The sequence below is a fragment of the Mya arenaria genome, chromosome 7, assembly GCF_026914265.1.
Source record: "Mya arenaria isolate MELC-2E11 chromosome 7, ASM2691426v1".
Lineage (NCBI taxonomy): Eukaryota > Metazoa > Mollusca > Bivalvia > Myida > Myidae > Mya > Mya arenaria.
Genome location: NC_069128.1, coordinates 60,887,830 through 60,909,803, shown reverse-complemented (window position 1 = coordinate 60,909,803; position 21,974 = coordinate 60,887,830). Strand labels below are relative to the sequence as shown.

At 37.6% G+C, this 21,974-nt stretch overlaps 1 protein-coding gene across 1 annotated transcript; it reads left to right on the top strand.

The window, feature by feature from the left end:
- The first annotated feature begins 746 nt into the window (after window positions 1-746).
- Window positions 747-21,836, top strand: LOC128241308 (myosin heavy chain, striated muscle-like). The gene is made up of 31 exons (XM_052958242.1): window positions 747-770; window positions 1,196-1,203; window positions 2,700-2,940; window positions 3,229-3,372; window positions 3,854-4,010; window positions 4,960-4,987; window positions 5,491-5,602; window positions 6,159-6,251; window positions 9,064-9,127; window positions 9,562-9,660; window positions 9,926-10,029; window positions 10,352-10,490; window positions 10,687-10,955; window positions 11,260-11,430; window positions 11,624-11,803; window positions 12,156-12,276; window positions 12,647-12,717; window positions 13,278-13,483; window positions 13,627-13,884; window positions 14,029-14,512; window positions 14,719-14,910; window positions 15,193-15,338; window positions 15,654-15,801; window positions 16,114-16,367; window positions 16,596-16,674; window positions 17,129-17,374; window positions 18,014-18,560; window positions 18,787-19,027; window positions 19,252-20,146; window positions 20,525-20,752; window positions 21,178-21,836. The coding sequence occupies exons 1-30, from the start codon at window positions 747-749 to the stop codon at window positions 20,714-20,716; spliced, it is 5,913 nt and encodes a 1,970-aa protein (XP_052814202.1). The 3' UTR covers window positions 20,717-20,752; window positions 21,178-21,836.
- Window positions 21,837-21,974: the final 138 nt, after the last annotated feature.

Here is a 21,974-nt window from a genome sequence, read left to right as displayed (position 1 = left end):
GAATATGCATTTAAAGTGGATTTATATATTATTTTTAATATAATTTTATATGTTACATAACTATTAAAATTATTGCCGTTATTTGTTTATGAGTTATTTTCAATCGGTTAAATTAATAAATGCATTAGCTATGCATATTGATTACATGTATTAGTGAGACGATGAGATTATCTAAAAGTGTCAACCCTAAATGGCCCTGAGCTAATACACGAATAAACAGGAGATTGGCCCCTACTGTGGCATCAGTGTAATAAACAGGAAAGGGGCAGCAGGGCATTATCATGCCAAACATTCCTTAACTAGGCCTGCTTCAATAACCATTTTAGATATACTATAGATGTTTTATCTATAGTAACACGTAATGGTAAATGCTTTGATCTTAAATTGCAGTAGTTTACATGGTGCGTTGACATTGATTTATAGCATATTCACAATTTCAACACTGCAACTTTTATTATAAAATGTTACCATCGTACATTATTTTTATGGTGAAAACGTTTATAATAAGCATCTAATTATATTACAACAATGGAAAAACTAACTTATTAATGATATTCTTTTCAACAAATATGCCATACTAAAATTCGCCAACATCATAGTAATGTATATGCCTTGTCCATGCATATACAATTCTATACCAGAACAGCGGTGATTTTGCCGGAGTGCACTCAGGCCGTTCACAATTAGCCTTCATTATTTCTTTGATCACCAACGTCTCCCAGACCAGCAGGAGATTGCTATGCACAATGTTGCCTCCACAGGTAGAGAGGGTAAGATAACCAAAAACAGAAGCGCCATTATCACACACGTCATTGATATGATCTCGCCCAATCATTGGTCAATGATACTCACCAACCAATCAGAAACGTTGTAACAGGACGCTCTCACAGAGAGACTTCCAGCACATATAAAACCAGGCGCCCGGTCTGAAACTCACAAGGACTAATCCTCTTTCACATCAGGCACAGAGGTAAAGGCTTACTTTTTTCATTTTCCATCAGTGATTTAGATCTGGATTGTGTGTTTGGACTTACATTATTAATGTGAAATATACTCATAGTAATATTAGAAAAAATTGACAGGATAAATGCATATATTTCTTTCAATATTTGTATCAGCACCATACTTTGTATCTTAGAAATAAAACATTATGTTAGGTAAACACAAATGCTTTATTTCTCATTTCTCATTTCAGTGGGAAGGGTAGTTCTTAAATTCCAGTTTTCATCAACTTCTTGTTCTTTTCGTGTTCAACGCCGACTAGTAGTAATTCAAGATGTCCGGAGATTTTAGCAATGATGTTGACTTCAAGGTAAGAATTTCTTACTATGTATTATTATATGTAACTTGGGCTGCAAAAAATCTATGTGAAGAAACGATTGACATTCATATTTTGAGAAGCAATTTGTCTCCTCATCAAACAACACTCGCTAATTTAAAATACACTTAATACATTATTCTCTCGTGAGCAAATCATTTTCGATTACTTGTTCGTCTGCTCAGGAAGCTGGCACATTTTTATAATATAATAAAAGCTATTCACATCATATTGATATGGATAACAACTGTAATTTATATTTTTTAAATTGTAAAAAGCGGTTCAAAATTTGATTTTCGTATTCATGTTGTATTATTGGGGATATTCAAATATAACTGTTATAACTCATTAGTAGTGTATTAAGTTTGAAAAAATGATACTATTAATTTGATTTTGTATTTGAAATATCATTGTTATTTTGTTTCCTTTATTTCGTAAAAATGTGTCATAGTCACCAAACGGACTACAAAAACGATTGTCGTAAAATATATAAATTAAAGAATGTTTAAGTTGAGCAGCGGTTGCTAGAAAACTGGTTGGAAACCTTACTTTTCGAACATGGCATTTTTAATGGGAGATAAACATACACATCAATTAAACAATAATCTATTTTGCGACTTTTTGGGATATTTACAAGTCGTATAGAAAAAGTGGTTATGGATTAGGTTGTTCCATAGCGTTTCTATATACTAGGTAGCTATTATGTTTAAATTTTTGACTACTGAGCTTGTTTTTGTAGTTTTTCATATAAATGGTAACGCTCTGTTCAGGTACCACAAGTAAACGTTTTCCTTAGCATTTCACAAAAAACACCGTTACCGATTTTTATTATGGACACGAGAGTGATTCGTAACTACATCGAAGCTGTCTGCAGCGTCGAGCTAATATGAATAATTGAAAACTCAAACTAACTGTAGTTGTCCAACCGGCACATGCCCGACTAAAATTAAAACATTTTAAGAAATATGAAAAAACGCCAAAGTAAAAGTAGTCCACCAGGGTCATTTTCTTAACTTACTGAATAAGGATTTAGCAATGATAATGCCGCTTTACTTGATGAGAAAAAATAGGTTATTAAACGGTGTTTGAAATTATTGAACGCTTAGTATTGAAGGCATAGTAGATATGTACAATGTTCATACTCGTGGAAACCGCATTACAATAACCTGGGAGTAGGATGGTCCCAGCCATAACGTAGATATAGGAAAGTACTTTCGTATTCCATTTCCGATCTTATACGGAAATTGTCGAGAACGTGTAAATATCTAATGAGGTCCATTTCCGAATCAATACGGAAATTGCCGAGAACATCTATTTATCTAACGAGGTCCTTTTCCGAAACAAAACGAAAATTGCCGAGGACATATTATTATCTAACAAGGTCCATTTCCGAACCAATACGGAAATACGGAAATTGCCGAGAAACTTTGATTGCTTTTAATCATGATTATGTCTCCTTACAGTACCTATGGGTAAACAGGAAGGCGCTGTTGAAGACGATGGAGGGCTTTGACGGCAAGAAGGCTTGCTGGGTCCCCGATCCGGAGGAGGGATTCTCTCGCGGAGAGATCGTCTCTTCCAAGGGCGATGACATCACCGTCAAGGTCCTGAGGAACAACGAGGTACGCTGCGTTTTTTTCTACAAATAAGTGTCCCCATGTGTGAACTGTACGTTCATGTTATTTTCACAATATATCTACTTACGAAAGTTTGCCTAAAATGTGCAAACTGAAGGTTAAGATCTAGTATATCATTAATAAATTTTGACATACATGTACATCTAAATCGCATGCTTCTTTAAGTCGAGGGCCAACTATCTGCGGGTCTGCAATAATTCTACAATGCCTGTATCCCATATCCACCTACAAATATCAACAGATTACATGTTTCATGTCTCTTTCCCACCACAGTCCCGCACGTTGAAGAAGGATGACCTTCAGCAGGTCAATCCTCCCAAGTACGAGCAGTGTGACGACATGGCCAACATGACCTACTTGAACGAGGCCTCTGTGTTGAACAACCTCCGCCAGCGTTACGTCAACGGCTTCATCTACGTGAGTAACTTCCCTTTGATCTTTTCTCCGTCATGTAATTTTGATAAACGCCATTTTAAATACACGACTTGTTATTTGTTTTGTTTTATAAATTTGACCAGATTTTTTTTATCATTTAAGCAGATTAACTTACACCATTGCTATTCTAAGCTGCGAATTTAACCTTCAAACAATTATATGCTTATTAGTAAGTACAGTCGAAACCCGAAGCTCGATATCCTAGGGACCGGCCAAAATACCTCGAGCTTTGCGAATATCGAGCCAAGCGGCAATTCTTTAAAAGAGTAAAAAAATGGTCCTTTACATTAAATTCGAGCCAACGAGGAAATCGAGCCATGCGATATTGAGCCAACGGGTTTCGACCTTAAAGAAATATTCAATTTTCAAGTTGTCTGACGATATCAATATGTACGAAATTAACTGGCACATTTTATAAAGTGTATTAATGAACAACTATATTACATGTATTACACTTTTTCAGACCTACTCGGGGCTGTTCTGTGTGGCTGTGAACCCCTACCGTCGTCTGCCCATCTACCTTGACTCGATCATCGCCAAGTACCGCGGAAAGAGGAAGATGGAGATGCCCCCTCACTTGTTCGCCGTGGCCGATAACGCCTTCCAGAACATGTTGCAGGGTATGTATCTCTTAAAGGGAATCACTATCTAACAGATTTTCTGATTGCACGGAAGTCTTTTTAATTTGTGGAAATTTATTTATTCTACTTACATTTATGATACACATCTGACATATAATCATATTAAAAGAATAATGTGAATCAAAGCCTTGAACAATTCAATTTCCAGCCGTATATCATACATTTATAGGCAAAATAGAGCAATTTCTGGCACATATATTCATTATCAACAGAGCTCTTATTCAACGCTTATCCGTAAGCATTTTCTTCACATTCAGTTTTTCATGTTTTACTCTATAAAACGTAAATGAGTCCCTACAAAGGATTCTTCAAAATTAACGAATATGCACGATACGAATTTATTTGCATATGCGGTACTTATTAAATCTTGTGATAGACCAAGTGTCGTTGCCACTAACGGCGATTGCGGCACTTTAAAGCCAATAAATTCTCGAATTTTGGCATTTTCGGGAATTTACAGGTACACGAAATATAGTACATATTGGTAATAGTACTTTGAATACAAATTCCGTCAACGTCAGCTTTTTATGCTCTGTACATTATCTCGTATTTCTCAAATCACACGAACCTGAATCTAGCTTCTCGATGAAACCAAATTACCTCGACCTGAGTGATCTCGGAGAGTTGGATGCCAGGGTCTTAATACAGACATTCCCATAGCATCTGTTGTGACTTTCATGTATCATTAAATGAGCGAAATCGGTCCTGGGTATATAATAAAACATTCTGTTGTAATAACAACAGTGATCATCTATTAATTAACAGCAACAACCGTTTAGGCTTATCAGTACAAATGAAACAACATGTGGTAACAATTAACCTGCTTAGAAGATAAAAATGTTGTTGTGATAGATATTGTTGTATGTGCCACAAACTGGTGATGTATGATGTAAATCATTAAACGTTGTAACCTTCTTGCCATTTACAGATCGCGAGAACCAGTCCTGTCTTATTACGTAAGTTCTATGAAGCTACATGTGAAAGTAATACTTTCTATATACTTAGTTTCGTGATATTTGTTAAAGAAGCAGACCTCTGAGTCATTACTTCATTTCATTCAAAAGCCCTATACATGAATTAAGTTACAGGTTGTAGGTAAAATCACAACTTCAAACAAGACAATAACGAAAATCAAAACTCCCTGTCTTAAAAAGTTATTTCATTGTGATAGTAATCCTTGATAGACTATTGCATTGAATTATTCTATTCGAAGCAGATCCCTGTGTCATTGCACCATTTCCAAATTATTATTTTTTATCGAAGTATAGATTGTTAAAAAAAATCACCATTAAAACAAACAGTAAGAAAAGCCCAAATCGTTTACTACAACTGTTCGCATTTTTTGTCACGATATTTGTTTTTACGATTTTTACCAACATATCTGATTATATGAGTAAAATAAACGATCACTCTTTTATTTTACCATATCTCAATTACCTCCCTTTCCCTCCTCCATCAGTGGAGAGTCTGGTGCCGGAAAGACTGAGAACACGAAGAAGGTCATCATGTACTTCGCCAAGGTCGCCGCTGCCCAGCAGAAGGGCGAGGAAGCTGCTGCTGACTCTAAGAAGGTACTCACGCAGTTCAATGTTCTAGGAATGTTCTCCTGTCTTCTCTTTTCTGCTTTACATTTTATTTTGCAAAATCAATTGATGAAGCGGCAATAAAAAGTAACTTTCTTAGTGTCTGTCCGGAATGTACATAGTCTAGCCAACCGCTTAAAACACAATTAATATTGCCACTTAATGACATAATAAACATTTTGTGGTTGTTTTCGCCAAAGACGTTCGATATCAGAATGCGCTCGATAATCCCATAGGCGGTGCTGTGAGCCTAAACACAATATACATATATATATATTTGTAAAGATCGAGGTATCTGCATGCAATGATCATGGCTTTATTCATATCATCAATATTATAATGTATCAATAAGAAATGTTCACATCAGAATACATGTATGATGGAGACAAGCATAAACACGTTCAGAATCACAGGCAATATATGTACAATGTACACGTAGCTTCTGTGATATAATACATACAGATAAGCTTGTAACGTGCATCCAAAATTCAATTTGATGTTCACTAACATTCGCTAACATTTCCCTCTGTTTCTCTTATTTCAGAGGTCCCTCGAGGATCAGATTGTACAGGCCAACCCTGTACTCGAGGCTTACGGTAACGCCAAGACCACGAGGAACAACAACTCCTCCCGATTCGTAAGTAGTCAAGTTCCTTTAATTAAGCACTTTAACTCCACTACATAACTTTGTCTCATCTTCAAAATATTTCCGAACATTCGTTCAATATCATTTCCTCCGTGTTTTCCGTTTTTATTTATACGTCCGACAAAATATCTTGTTATAATTGTACGTTTTCTCATCCGAAATACTGCCTTTAATTAACCTACAAATTCCACAACACCATCCAAAATAATATCCTAATGGATTTGACCTAAAAAAGACTGGTTCCTTGCATTAAATATACTGTTAATTGTTGATGGCTGGTGACCCCATTTACTTCTAGTATCATTTAAATTTTTTGGACTTTGACCAGAAACACAGAAAGGCATTTACTAGCTGATTACTGATTTGTCGAGCAAATTACCAAAGTAGATAATAAATACATTTTGTATATTTTCGTGCACTCTTTTTTTGCACAAAATCCCATTTTATATGACACCAAAATAATATGGGGTCGTCAAGCATCAACATTATACACTTATTTATGTATCAGATACCTTACTATCTTGTCAACCTAGACCACAATCGGAACTCCTCGGCCTTATCGCCCATACGACGAGCATCGGATGTATGCCGGTACTTTTGTAGTTCGTAAAATAGAACATTGTGACAACGCCTACAAAATTGATGTCTGCCTGTACCAGTCTGTGTATACCACGTGATAAATTACGTCATATATACTACGTCGGAAGGCAACATTGTGCTTAAAATGAAGACTTAAATCAAAGATAACTTTTCTTTTACAAAACCATTTTAAATGAAACAAAGGGTAGTCTAGGCCGCTAAAGAGCCCCGCATTAAGTGTATTACCATAAATTGATAAAACCATTAGTTTCATCAAACACTTCGACAAACCTGTTTCCAAAATCATGTTTTGACAGTGCTCCGTCAGACGGCCGTATTGTGAAAAGGTTTGTCGAAGTGTTTAAAGAAACTAAACTCTCAATCAAACTCTGGTAAAAAAACGAAGGAAGGGCTCCGTAAGTTGCGTAGACTGCGCTTTGTTTAATTTAAAATGGTGAAGAAAAAGTGAAGTTATCTTTGTTTAAAGTATTTTTCAAATCAAAATATTGCCTTCCGACGTAGCATTTATGACGCAATTTATCACGTGGTATACAATCCAAATAGAGTCAGGGTTATTCTGTAATTGAATTTTTCAGTTTCATTTTGGAGTTTCTAGTTGCAGCGAAGTTAAATATAGGGAATACTTATAGGTAAACTGTCCTTGTTCACTTAAGGTTGAAAATGGCCGGAGTGCTCCGATTGTCTAGAATTTACCAAACTATATTGACGGCCGGAGTGCTCCGATTGTCTAGAATTTACCAAACTATATTGACGGCCGGAGTGCTCCGATTGTCTAGAATTTACCAAACTATATTGACGGCCGGAGTGCTCCGATTGTCTAGAATTTACCAAACTATATTGACGGCCGGAGTGCTCCGATTGTCTAGAATTTACCAAACTATATTGACGGCCGGAGTGCTCCGATTGTCTAGAATTTACCAAACTATATTGACGGCCGGAGTGCTCCGATTGTCTAGAATTTACCAAACTATATTGACGGCCGGAGTGCTCCGATTGTCTAGAATTTACCAAACTATATTGAATGACGCACACCTTCCTTTCTCTAGCTTTATCCAACAACCTCCTCGTACATTTAAAACCTTATTAGGGTTTACGTAAGTAAAGTACTCGTTGTTGAAAGCGTTGACTATGTGCTTAGTGTAAATATGCCTTTGGAAGAGCGCTTGAGTGCTGTTTACAGTTATATACATGTTTTAACGTCAGTTGTATATCGTATCGCTTATTAGTGTGTGATGCTCATGCCGTATGTGGCATTTAGCGTACATGTTTTACGCTCGCTTGTCTAGAATGTTTGCGTACTTACTCAGTTAGATTTCATTACTAAATATGTTATTAAAACCCGTGGTGTTAGTGTATACACTGGCAGTAAAAGCTGCTTTCGTGTTAAATTATTTTCAATGTATACATTGATTTTGAGCTTGCTTTGGGTAAATATTATATAATCATTTACTATATTTATATATTGATGAAATGAGCACTCGTTTAGTACGCATGCTGACTTCTTACATTAAAACTTTGATAACAATAACAAACCCAATACGTAAAATGGAACTTAGTTTCTCTATTTTGTCATAGTTGAAGACCACATTGTAACCAAGATACTGATATACCTTACCATTATTGTTATTATTATTATTATTATTATTATTATTATTATTATTATTATTAGTAGTAGTAGTAGTAGTAGTAGTAGTAGTATTGTTATTATTATTATTATTAGTATTATTATTATTATTATTATTTTATTATTATGGCTCGATCTGCGTTTTTTAGAAAAAAAAGAGCACTTGAGTGTTGTTTAGAATGGTATATGCTGTACACGCGCTTGAGTGTTGTTTAGAATGGTATATGCTGTACACGCAAGTTGAAAGTCATGGCGCTTGTTTTTATACGCTCACGTGTGAAGCATATAGCATTACTTGTTTGCCTAACTAAGCTAAATCGCTATTGCTAAATATTTCTTTAAAAGTGCTTGCTATATCTGCATGTGTGTATTCATTTGATAAAATAAATATAGCACGTTATACGGGTCAAACTTTGTATACAATTGACATTTTCATGTCGTCTTGATTCAACAAGTTACACATATCTGCTGTTGAAACTAAGTCATTATTTTTAATTTTATAATGAAATTTCCTTATACAACAAAGTTGTTACACATTGTACCTATACAACAATAATTGGATTTCTCTCTCCCATTCAGGGTAAATTCATCCGTATCCATTTTGGCCCATCTGGTAAAATCGCCGGTTGTGACATCGAGCATTGTAAGTAATTTAGTACATTTGAAAACAATTAGAAAGAATTGGAAACGAAGGAATGTGTGTAAATAAGAAAAGTATAAGTTCATTTGCGCCATCGGCTTAGATAATAATGGAGACCAGGCCCCAATATCACGAAAATACTTAAGTCAAATCTCAATCTCAATCTCAACTCATCTTACCCATAAAAGCAAAGTATTTTTCAAAATCTTGAATGTTTTATACTTTACATCTTGGATAGCTAAAAGCGCATCACATTCGTTTCAAATAAACAAATGAAATATGTTCAGTGTCCTTTTATCGTTTTTCAAATTTTGTTTAATGATCCCTTTATAAAACTAATGATATTTTTGGCTTTTAAAATGCATCAATTTATTCATTGCACCTTCTTTATAGCTCAGCCTGATGAACATTTTAAAGTGCACTCCGTAATTTTGTAGATCTGCTCGAGAAGTCTCGTTGTACCTACCAGCAGTCTGCCGAGAGAAACTACCACATCTTTTACCAGTTGTGTACCAACGTGTACCCCAAGTACCATGGTATGTACATGCACCATTTCTTTGTTATTGTTCATTGCAACAACATCATTCATTTACCCGAAATAAAACATCGTGCAATACTAATTTATACAATAACTTGACGTATACATGTTTATATATTATACAATGACTAAATGACTTATAATTATTTAGATAGATCAAAAATTACAAATACTGAGATTCAATTGATGGATGGATTAAGAAAAAAATTACCTGTACATGTGTAATGGTAAACATAAAATAAACGTGTCTTACTTTCTTACAGAACTCTGCTTGCTGACTCCGGATCCCGGCCTTTACTCTTACGTAAACCAGGGCGTTCTCACTGTTGATGGAATCGATGACAACGAGGAAATGAAGGCCACTGATGTACGTGCAGAATTACGAAGTGTTATTGTGAATGAAAAAATAAACTTATTTAATGCAACTTGTCTGAACCCAAAATTGATTGCTAAATTATACTATATTTATTGTTTATATAATTGCAACCAGTAAAATATGGTAAATTCTTGTTTAAAGGTAGCTTAATCGGTTCTTGGTTGCTCAATATATATCTTGTATTTTCTTTTTACCTACCAAATAATGTAAATGTCCATACTAGCCAAGATATAACCTTTTCAAAGGTTAATACAACTGGCTGCTTCTTTATTTTTATGAAAATATACAACGTTTGAACATTTAACTGTTTCAGGAAGCCTTCGACGTGCTCGGCTTTACTCAGGATGAGAAGAACAGCATGTACAAGTGCACCGCCGCCATCATGCACTTTGGTGAGATGAAGTGGAAGCAGAACCCCAGAGAGGAACAGGCTGAGGCCGATGGAACCGCAGGTACGTACTTTTGAGTTTTAATTTGAGGAACATAGATCTTTTTGCATGTTTGCAATATTCAAAACATGAATCAAAAACAGTCATTTTAAATTAAATAAAGAAGTACATATTTGTAATCTTACCTTAAAGTATCGTCAATTTAAACAGCTTCTACAACTGTATCGTTATTTATATTTTCTTTAATCACTCTTTACAGAGGCTGAGAAGGTTGCTTTCCTTTTGGGAATCAACAGTGGAGACCTGCTTAAGGGTCTTCTGAAGCCTAAGATCAAGGTCGGCACTGAGTTCGTCACTCAAGGCCGTAACAAGGAGCAGGTGGTCAACTCCGTTGGCGCAATGTCGAAATCTATTTACGACAGGATGTTCAGCTGGCTTGTGAAGAGAGTGAACCAGACCCTTGATACCAAGAAACCAAGGAACTACTACATCGGTGTGCTGGACATTGCTGGTTTCGAAATTTTTGACGTAAGTTGTCGGGCTACACACATATATTTATGTAGATTCTAGATATATACAGTGCCTTGATAAAACTGATGTTTTCATGATAACCGACGTTTTGTTTTTCAAATACAAAAGTTTGCCTTGAAACAAAATAAATTTTGGCTTGTTATAATGTACCTCCTAATAAACTTCAATGCTACTTTTGTACACATTACAACCGTTTGAAGTAACTGTGTGATACATTTGTATTTTCTTTCATTCATATAAACCATGTAATGAAACTTAATGAAGACGTTTATCATTTACTCAGTATTTCCTTTTCTTATAGTACAACAGTTTTGAGCAACTGTGCATCAACTACACGAACGAGAGGCTGCAGCAGTTCTTCAACCACCACATGTTTGTGCTGGAACAGGAGGAGTACAAGAAGGAAGGCATCCAGTGGGAGTTCATCGACTTCGGTATGGACCTCCAGGCCTGTATCGAGCTTATTGAAAAGGTAATAGCCAAAATATATTAGCTTAATTCTAAACATTTGTCTTTTTTTTCAAAGGACTATATCGCAGTATTTTTTTCTTATTAGAATATTTTGTAAACGCCGCACTTTTTGAATGATTTTATTATGTCGTGTTTGTACTTTATTGTATCTTTGCCCTTCGAACATGACCACAAATGCCTTTTCGTATTTCTAGCCAATGGGCATCCTTTCCATTCTGGAAGAAGAGTGCATGTTCCCCAAGGCTTCTGACAAGACCTTCGAGGACAAGCTGAAGACTAACCATCTCGGCAAGTCCAAGGCCTTTGGTAAGGTCACTAAGAGCAGGAAGGGAGGCAGCAACGCCCACTTCGAACTTGGACACTACGCCGGCGCTGTAAGTAATATGAGATGAAAATTGTGTTATTTTATTGATGAATTTACGTTGAGATAGTATCCAGCTGCTGAATGTAATTGTTTTCAGAGAAATAACATAAGCATACTATTCAGTATCAAGGGAATTAAATTTAGGATTTATATTCACTTTTAGCATTTTAATAAATATATCATTGGTTGAGTCTTTTTGGTTTTCATTTGTCATCACCTAATTCACACAAGCACGTTTATACCAAAAGGAAAACGTTATGTTTAAAATCGCAACACGAGTGTGTCACATAATCTTGAAATTTGTACGACAAAGCATTTAGCATGATCATGCGGAATCCCAATGTCTACTTGTACTACCTCAGGTGCCATACAGCATCACCAACTGGCTTGAGAAGAACAAGGATCCCCTGAACGAGACCGTTGTTGCGCTCCTGTCCGATTCAAAGGAGCCTCTGGTCGGCACTCTCTATGAAAAGCCAAAGGGTAAATACAAAAAGAAATTGCTCAAAATAAGTGTCGAATTAAAACAAAACATTCAATTTCAATAAAATTCGAATTGCATTCACCTTTTTTTGTATGTAATTCACATAACCTTCTATTACATGTATATTATAGTTTAAATTAAGAACAAGAACTAAGAAATATAGCATGTAATGACTCTCTTGTAATACCCTGTATAATATATATAAATTATACGTGTTAACACATACACACATACACGCACACTCGTACGAACAATCCAACAATAGGTAATGACGTTGTTTCTGCGCTTGAACGGGCAGAAAAATGCTAGGGAATAAATTGTTTTTTCCTCTTTCTCATCATCCTTATTGTTGAGGGTTTATGTTTACAGAGGAGGCAAGTGGTGGTGGTGGCAAGAAGAAGAAGTCAAGTGCCTTCCAGACCATCTCGTCCGTGCACAGGGTATGTACCGACACTCGAGAACAGTCAATTACCTAACTGAAATAACAATACGTTTACAAACACTCAAGATACGTCGCTAACCGTTAAGAAAGATTGTTTATCAAAGGTCTACCAAAACTCATGATAATCAATAGCTTTTGATAAATATGGTTAACCAGTTGCAAAACATTCAAAATAACCACTTACCTTTTGAAAAATACGATTACCCAAACGTTTAGTAACAAAGGATAAACATCATTAACTTTAGAGATAAATGTGTACCAAATGGTTTAAAAAAACTAACATTTTACCACTTTTCAAAAATTAACGTCTCGTAGGTACAGTTTAACGTACATATAGTATGCATATGACTTGCACTGAACAATGACAGAAACTAGTAACAAAGTTTTGATACATGTGAAAAAAATCAGCACATTTTATAATAAGAATTCATTTAATCATATATAAAAATATGCGCGAGGTTTCACCCAAGCATGCGCAAAGAATCGCGGTCGTACATATACTTAACATTCAGAAACTGCAGCATCAAAATTCTAGACACATTTCATCACTTTTTATAGGAGTCTCTGAACAAGCTGATGAAGAACCTGTACAACACCCACCCCCACTTTGTGCGCTGTATCATCCCCAACGAGGTGAAGACCCCCGGCATGATTGACGCTGCGCTTGTCCTCAACCAGCTCCAGTGTAACGGTGTGCTTGAGGGGATCCGTATCTGTAGGAAGGGTTTCCCAAGCAGGGTCATGTATCCTGAATTCAAGCAGAGGTAATACCAATTTCACAAGACTTTGATTTTTCAATTGTAAAACAACTTTAATACATAACACCTTTCAATATTTAATTGACCTAAAAACGGTACTTATTTCACATTTGGAAGTAACTGTTTATTCAACTATCTTTTATTATTAGATACTCCATCCTGGCCGCCAGCGCCATGCCCGAGGGCTTTGTTGATGCCAAGGTTGCCACTGAGAAGTGCCTCAGCGCCATCCAGGTCGACCCCAACGACTACAAGATCGGTAACACCAAGGTCTTTTTCAAAGCCGGTGTCTTGGGTAACCTTGAAGACATGCGTGATGAACGTCTGTCCGGTATTGTATGTCTGTTCCAGGCACACATCAGAGGTGCCCTCATGAGGATGCAGTACAAAAAGCTCCATGACCAAAGGTAATAAAATCGAAAGTTGCTCAATTGTTTGTAACGACATCTAGTATTCTTATTTTAGTTTTACAAAGATTAAAGTTTTTCAAATAAAAATATATTAATGTTTTTAACCACTTACTAATACTTGCATGTTCATCATTTGGTTAGGTCTGCTCTTGAGAGGATCCAGAGGAACATTAGGAAGTGGATGGCAATGAGGAACTGGCAGTGGTGGAAACTTTACGTCAAGGTGAAGCCTCTGCTTAACGCCGCCCGTGCTGATGATGAGATTAAGAAGATGGAAGAGGATTTCACTAAGACGAAGGAAGAACTTGCTAAGGTTGAAAAGATCAAGAAGGAGCTTGAGGAGAGATGTGTTGTTCTTGCCAGAGAGAAGGAAAACATGGCTCTTCAGCTTGCCACCGAGGGTGATACTCTTGGTGACATGGAAGAAACCATTGAAAACCTCACCAAGCAGAAGTTTGACTATGAGGCCCAGCTCAAGGAATACGAAGAGAACATTGCTGCCATGGAGGGCTCTGCCTCAGACCTGGAGGGTGTCAAGGCTAAGCTTGAAGAGAAGGCTGCTCAGCTTCAGACGAACATTGAGGGTCTTGAAGATTCCTTGAAGAAGGCTGAACACGAAAAGCAGGTATAAAATGAATTGGCGAAACCATTTCTTTTTAATTAATACATCATGTAAAATAAACTAACTTTATTTTGATAATATTTGTTTCTATTTGATGACAAAAACATAATTTGATTTAGGTCAACAGTAGTGGATTTCAAACAATGTTTCACTCATATATTATAACTTTGCAAAGTTAACTAATGGATATCATGCTAATTCCAATTTAGCACAAGGACAACCAGATCAGGACCCTGCAGGGTGAAATGTCAGCCCAGGACGAGACCATTGGCAAACTCAACAAGGACAAGAAGAACCTGGAAGATACTGTCAAGAAGACCCAGGACTCCCTCAAGGCCGAGGAAGACAAGGTCAACAACCTCAACAAGCTCAGGCAGAAACTCGAGTCCACGCTCGATGAGGTCAGTGCATACATATCGATGTGCTCTTGAATGGCAAACGTTTTTTAATTCAGTTTTATTGCAATTACATTTTGACTATCAAATGAAAAGATGACAAAACAGTAAAATATGGATAAACCTAACATGTTTACCAGTACATTGTAATATCAGGTATGATTTGGAAATCAACTTGATCTTATAATGAAAGGAAATACAATATGTAAGTAATAAAATTAGATAACAAATGCACAACCTTACAAGTCATAGACAATGTTAATTGAGCAATGTGTCGCATTCCTTTAGCTTGAGGACAACCTTGAGCGTGAGAAGAAGGTACGTGCTGATGTGGAGAAGGCCAAGAAGAAGCTTGAAGGTGACCTCAAGGCCACTCAAGAGAATCTTGAGGAAATTGAGCGTATCAAGTCGGATCTTGAGGGTAACATCAAGAAGTGAGTATATTTTGGTCGGTATTCTATTTCTGAAATAGTTCAAACAACTTAGATTCCGTAGATCTTAAACGACACACCAAGCAATATGTACTTCGTGTATAAAATACTTTATATATATCTTGTTGTTAAATTACACCAAATCAATATGAATTAAGGTTTAAAGGAGCAAACAAGACATAGTGTATGATTATAACAGACGAGGCAAACAACACTTGACATTTAGTAATACAATTTGTGAAGCCATTTTTTTTATTTTACGGGATTCATTATATACAAAACATAAAATACTAACGCTACATTTTTTGTTACTTCCAGGAAGGAGAATGAGATCAAGACCCTGAACCAGAAGCTTGAAGAAGAGCAGGGACTGGTGGCCCAGCTCCAGCGCAAGATCAAGGAGCTCCAGGCCCGCATTGAGGAGCTGGAAGAGGAACTGGAAGCCGAAAGAATGAATAGGTCTAAGGTAAGAACGGGAAAGCATTGTAATAATAAAAAGCAACATTGACTTTATTTGAGTAAGCCTTAGGATTATTAAAGTGTACAATATGCTGAATGAGCTGAACAAATACTTGTTTTGTGAAGCTGAAACATCAAGACGTACGAAAAACAAAAATATCAAGACAATAAATTGATTTTGATAGTGCAGAAAACAAAACAAAGTGAATCCTTTGTGCTCATACTTGAACTTTGGTTAATGTACTGCCTCTTTGCTTAATGTAAAAGAAGGCTTCTTACCTACGTTTAAAACACTTAATTATTAGTTAATTTATTACAGGTTGAGAAGCAGAAGCAGGAGTTGACCCGTGAGCTTGAAGACATCGCTGAAGCTCTTGACGAGCAGGGCGGCCAGACAGCGGCCCAGATGGAAATGAACAAGAAGCGGGAGGCCGAGATCCAGAAGATGCGCCGTGACCTCGAGGAACAGGCGCTCCAGAGCGAGTCCACTATCGCGGCCCTGAGGAAGAAGGCACAGGACTCCGCTAACGAGATGGCCGACCAGATCGACCAGCTCCAGAAGGTCAAACAGAGGTGAGAAATGGTTCACTGTTTGGGGATTTTTTAAAATAAGTTGAATGAATTATTCATAAGCAGTGCAATCTTTTCTTTTGGAATAGAGCATTTTTACTACATAATCAAGCATTAATTAACATGAAATACGTTACAGTGTAGAATACTTAATGCTGAGTACTTAATGACTGCAAAGGAACATTTAAAACCGTCAGTGACTGAATATCGTGAAATAACTTTTATTGCTAGAGTTGAGAAGGAGAAGGGACAACTGAAGAACGAGATTGCTGACCTCCAGGACCAGGTTGTCAACGCCTCAAAGAAGGGAGTAAGTTGACGGAATTCATTCTTTTGTCGACACTCAAAATTTAATATGACAGAATACGTGATAGTTTACATACCGAGCAAGTTTTAAATCTTCACTGAATTTGGCTGAAAATCTGTTACATTGGTATTTTTTAGTATCGCATAATCTTAAACTATAATTCTATTTTTTTTAACTAATGAAGTATTTAACTTCAATATACCCCCTTCCCCGGTTCATATCACTGATTTATCATATTGTTATTATTTTTCATGTTCTCTATTTTAAAAATTCTAATCAGACTCAGGACATAGTTATTTACTTCAGGATCTTAACCAAGCAACACATAAATGAAATAAAGAAATCTGACCGACAGTTAATGAAACACCAAAAACGCCCCATGGCAAAAATATTAAGTGATATTAAACGATCAATCTCAAAGTGCATTATGACTTACCCGAATTATCTCCCTTTAAAGGGTATGTCTGAGAAGATGAGCAAGCAGGTCGAGTCCCAGATCTCAGAGTACAACTCGAGACTTGACGAGAGTGCCCGCAGCATCCAGGACCTCAACGCCACCAAGGCGCGTCTCCAGACCGAGAACGGCGACCTGATCCGCCAACTGGAGGAGGCTGAGAGCCGCATCAACCAGCTCAACCGGGAGCGCTCCAACCTGCTCGTTCAGCTGGAAGAGGCCCGCCGTAACGTCGATGATGAGATGAGGGTATGTAGTATTAACAAAAGATAATACATTTGAAGTCCTTCATATGATTCAATGGCATTGAATAGCGAATATAATTAATTAGAAGGATTATATAAAATACATGGGTTTAACGTTATGTATAACATCCTACTATAAAACACCACCCTCACAGATTTACCGTTTTTACAACTTTTTTTATTTTTCGTCTTGGAATGAGCGATTTGTTTGCGTAAATATCTCCAAACCAGTGCTTAAAGACTGCTGACAAAAATCAAATCGCAGATTTTTATATTGACGTTCCAAAATTAATGTTTTATGGCTAAAACCTTTACTAACGGTTAAAGGAAAATGCATAAAACATAAATTTTTGAACTTAATAAAAATATGCGATCTTATGTTTTGTCAGCAGTCTTATCACTGGTTTACATGCATTTTCGCATATATTAAATCATTCCAAGACAACAATTAAACGTTGTCAAAACGTTCTGTGAGAGTGCAATTTTAAACTATGTTTCTTTGAAGGTAACACTTTAAAGTCGATTGACCAAAACGTGTGCGTTGAATTTAAGGCTTCTTATTGGACAAATAACATTCTATCGCATTACGTTGTTCGCTTAAATAAATCTGTAGCAATACTTATTGTTTCCGTTTTAAATACAGGCCCGCCAGAAGCTTTCCAGCGAGATGCGCAACCTAATGGCCGACCTTGACACCCTTCGCGAGCAGTTGGAGGAGGAGGGCGACGCCAAGACCGACCTCCAGAGGCAGCTGTCCCGCGCTAACGCCGAGGCAAACGCCTGGAGGGTCAAGTATGAGTCCGAGGGCATGGCCCGAGCCGAGGAACTTGAGGACACTCGCCGTAAGTTGACCGTTAAGCTCCAGGACACCGAATCCGCTCTGGATGCCGCCAACAACAAGATCAGTGGTCTTGAGAAGAATAAGAGCCGGCTGCAAATGGAACTCGAGGACGCTGTTGTGAACTCTGACCGCTCCAGCGCCGCCGTCACCGCCTTGGAAAAGAGGAACAAGTCATTCGATAAGACCATTAGCGAGTGGCAGCTCAAGGTCCGCAGCATCCAGTCTGAACTCGAGAACACACAGAAGGAGTCCCGCAGCTACAGCACCGAGCTGTTCCGCGTGAAGACCCAGTACGAGGAGGTTATCACTACGGTTGACTCACTGAGACGCGAAAACAGCAACCTTTCCGGTAGGTGGCGCTTTGGGCTTTTTGTTTTGTAAAATAACGTGTATTGGTATGAGATGTTTTGCAAATAAAATGTATTTGTTTTGTTTACAACGTGTTAAGTGCGTTTAATTTCTTAGCTACTGCGAAATATACTAAATTAAAAGTTGATTAAAAACCTTAACTATTATTAAACAATATTGGATTTTATGTTTTTAGTACAATACATTACGCGATTATTCATTTATAGCTGAGTTGTCGGAGGTGACCGACCAGCTGTCCGAGGGCGGCAGAAGCGTGCATGAGGTGGAAAAAACACGCCGCCGTCTGGAGATGGAGAAGCAGGAGCTGCAGGCCGCACTCGAAGAGGCTGAGTCTACCTTGGAGCAGGAGGAGGCCAGGGTCGCCCGCGCCCAGCTCGAGATCCAGGGCATCCGCTCAGAGATCGACCGCAGGATCGCCGAGAAGGAGGAAGAGTTTGAGAACACAAGGTTAGCGCTACTTTAAGTCGTTTGCAATATTAACTCTCTGAAATAAAATCACTTAACAAAATGGTGAACGATACGCTCAGATACTGATATGTTCAGTTGTTTGTGTACCAATCAATATTTACCAATATGTAATAAGTGTACTTATTTCACTTTCAGATTTAGAGATATGATACAATTATAATGAATACAACTTAAACCTTATGTAAATATCACATCTATTCCAGGCGCAACAACGCTCGTCAGCTCGAATCCATGCAGGCGACCCTCGACGCTGAATCCAAGGGCAAGGCTGAAGCCATGCGCGCCCGCAAGAAGCTTGAATCTGACATCAACGAATTGGAGGCTGCCCTTGATGCCGCCAACCGTTCCCGCGCCGAGATGGAAAAGAACGCCAAACGCTTCCAGGAACAGTCTAGAGAATTCCAGGCCGCCATTGATGAAGAAAGGCGCAAGACATCTGAATCCATTGAGAACGTTCAAATTGCCGAGCGCAGAGTGACCAACATTATGAATGAGTGCAGTGAGATCCGCTCCGCCCTCGAGTCTGCGGAGAGGTCCCGCAAGGCGGCCGAGAACGAATTGGTTGAGACCACAGACCGCGTCAATGAGCTTACGTCCCAGATGCAGAGCATGGCCAGCGCCAAGAGGCGTCTGGAGGCTGATATCAGCGCCATGTCCGCCGACCTTGAAGAGATGAGTTCCGAGGTGCGCCGCGCTGACGAACAGTGCAAGAAGATGACCATCGACACCAACCGTGTCGTTGAAGAGCTCCGATCCGAAAAGGAGCATACCTCCCAGCTGGAGAGGATCCGTAGGACACTGGAGACTGAGATCCGTGAAGTCACACTGCGTTGCAGCGAGGCCGAGTCAAAGTCCCTCAAGGGAGGCAAATCCTTCATCGCCAAGCTTGAAGCCCGAGTTGTAGAACTTGAATCTGAGCTCGACAACGAGCAGCGCCGCCACGCAGAGACTCAAAAGAACGCTCGTAAGGCCGACCGCCGCCTCAAGGAACTGGCCTTCCAGGTGGATGAGGATCGCAAGAACCAAGAGCGTCTACAGGAGCTCATTGACAAACTCCAGGGAAAAATCAAGTCCTACAAGCGCATGTCAGAGGAAGCCGTAAGTCCATTTTACAATTACCACCCCTACCCCCACCAACACATACATATAGCTATAGATATTGCTTGTGATATAGGACATAAGATAATTATTTTTTTTATAATTATGGTATCTGTAAAATTCTTATCGTAATTCGAATTCGAATAGTTAGTTGGTCTTTAAATATATATAACATTGCTTGTGCACATGCAAAGCCTTTACAATTTACGAATACTTATTTAGCATTAACGATTCTCGCGTTTCATTAATACAAATTCTATGGTGCTTAGTACAACTGAACTATCACTGAGTATTTCGTGAGTTAAAGGTGTTTCTGAAAACCCGGACTTGATCTTATATTGTTTAGACATAATTATACGCAAATATTCTCCACTCCAGGAGGAAGTTGCCGCCATTAACCTCGCCAAGTACCGCAAGGTTGCCGACGAGCTCGAGAACGCCGAAGATCGCGCGAGTTTCGCCGAGAACTCCCTGCAGAAGTCGCGCCTAGCAACTCGCAGCCAATCAGCATCCCGCGTTACAGGCAGCACCGTTGTCAGGACACGCAGAGTCGTCGTCAAGGAGGTGTAAACACCCCCGTGGAATAACAAACCTTATATAACAATAGTAAGTTGGTTTGAATAATTGACCGAAATCATTGATAGAGTTCGTTTTGTATACAAAATGTATTAGGAAGCTTTACGAGGCTTCAATTAGATCGCGATTTCAATTAAGCAGTTAGGCTTTTACTCCAGAAATATTAATTATGTATGCAATAATACACTTTAAATGGGAATTAATTTGACTTTTATAATACAAATTACACGTTAAAACTCTTCAATTAATTAAGATTATCATTATTATTTTTTACGAACTACTTCTACTGATGTACCGGCATACTTGTTTTCGATAAAAACAAAATGGCCGAGCAGTTTCGATTGAAAGCACAAATCTGAAATTGCTTTATTTTAATTGTCATATTTAACACCTTTAAATGAAAATGGGTGGTCAGTATAAATAAAAGTATTTACAATAACGTAATCTCTTTCCAGGAAACAACAAATGACGAATCCGCATTTCTCTCCATTTGGCTCATCCTTAGACAGCAACATCTTACCAACCACTGAGGGGGATGGAAAACAAAGTACAGAGAAACAACTCAATTACCAAAGACATCGAAACAAACAACAATACAACACACATTGTGCCCTTTCGACATTTATGACGTTGTTGAAATACACAAGAAACACTGAACCTGTGTTTACTAAGAAAGTGAATTAAGCTTTGAAATGTGCCGAAATAAGCTTTCGTTTATAACATGAGACATTACATATTTTATCTGTGCCAAGATAGTTGAACACGAAACGAAAGTGACGTTCTGTTATTTCTTAGATTAATCACTTCACGTTGATATTTTATGTTTAAGAATGTCAACGTTTTACTAACTATTTTCGTATCTCTGTACTGGCTTTATAGTTAATATTCCCCGGTATTTTCTGATAAGCCTTGTATATGAACCCTCAGTGGGAGATTATTTATTAATTATGTATTTATTTATTTATTTATTTATTTATTTATTTATTTGTTAACATACAGCTAGGTCAGTCCAATGTGAACAATCATTTGATATTAAATCCATTAGTATCATTGAATGTAAAACATTTGTGAACTCAAACCTACTGTTTGTATCGTTAAAATTTATCCTAATAAAAGCAAACAATTAAATATACCCGAGTTAATTATGTTTTATGCCGCATTATAAGTGTTGAATTAAATGTATTCTGAAATATGTGTATACAAATACGTATTCAGCGAAGTACATGTGATTCATTCTGTTGACTGTCGAAAG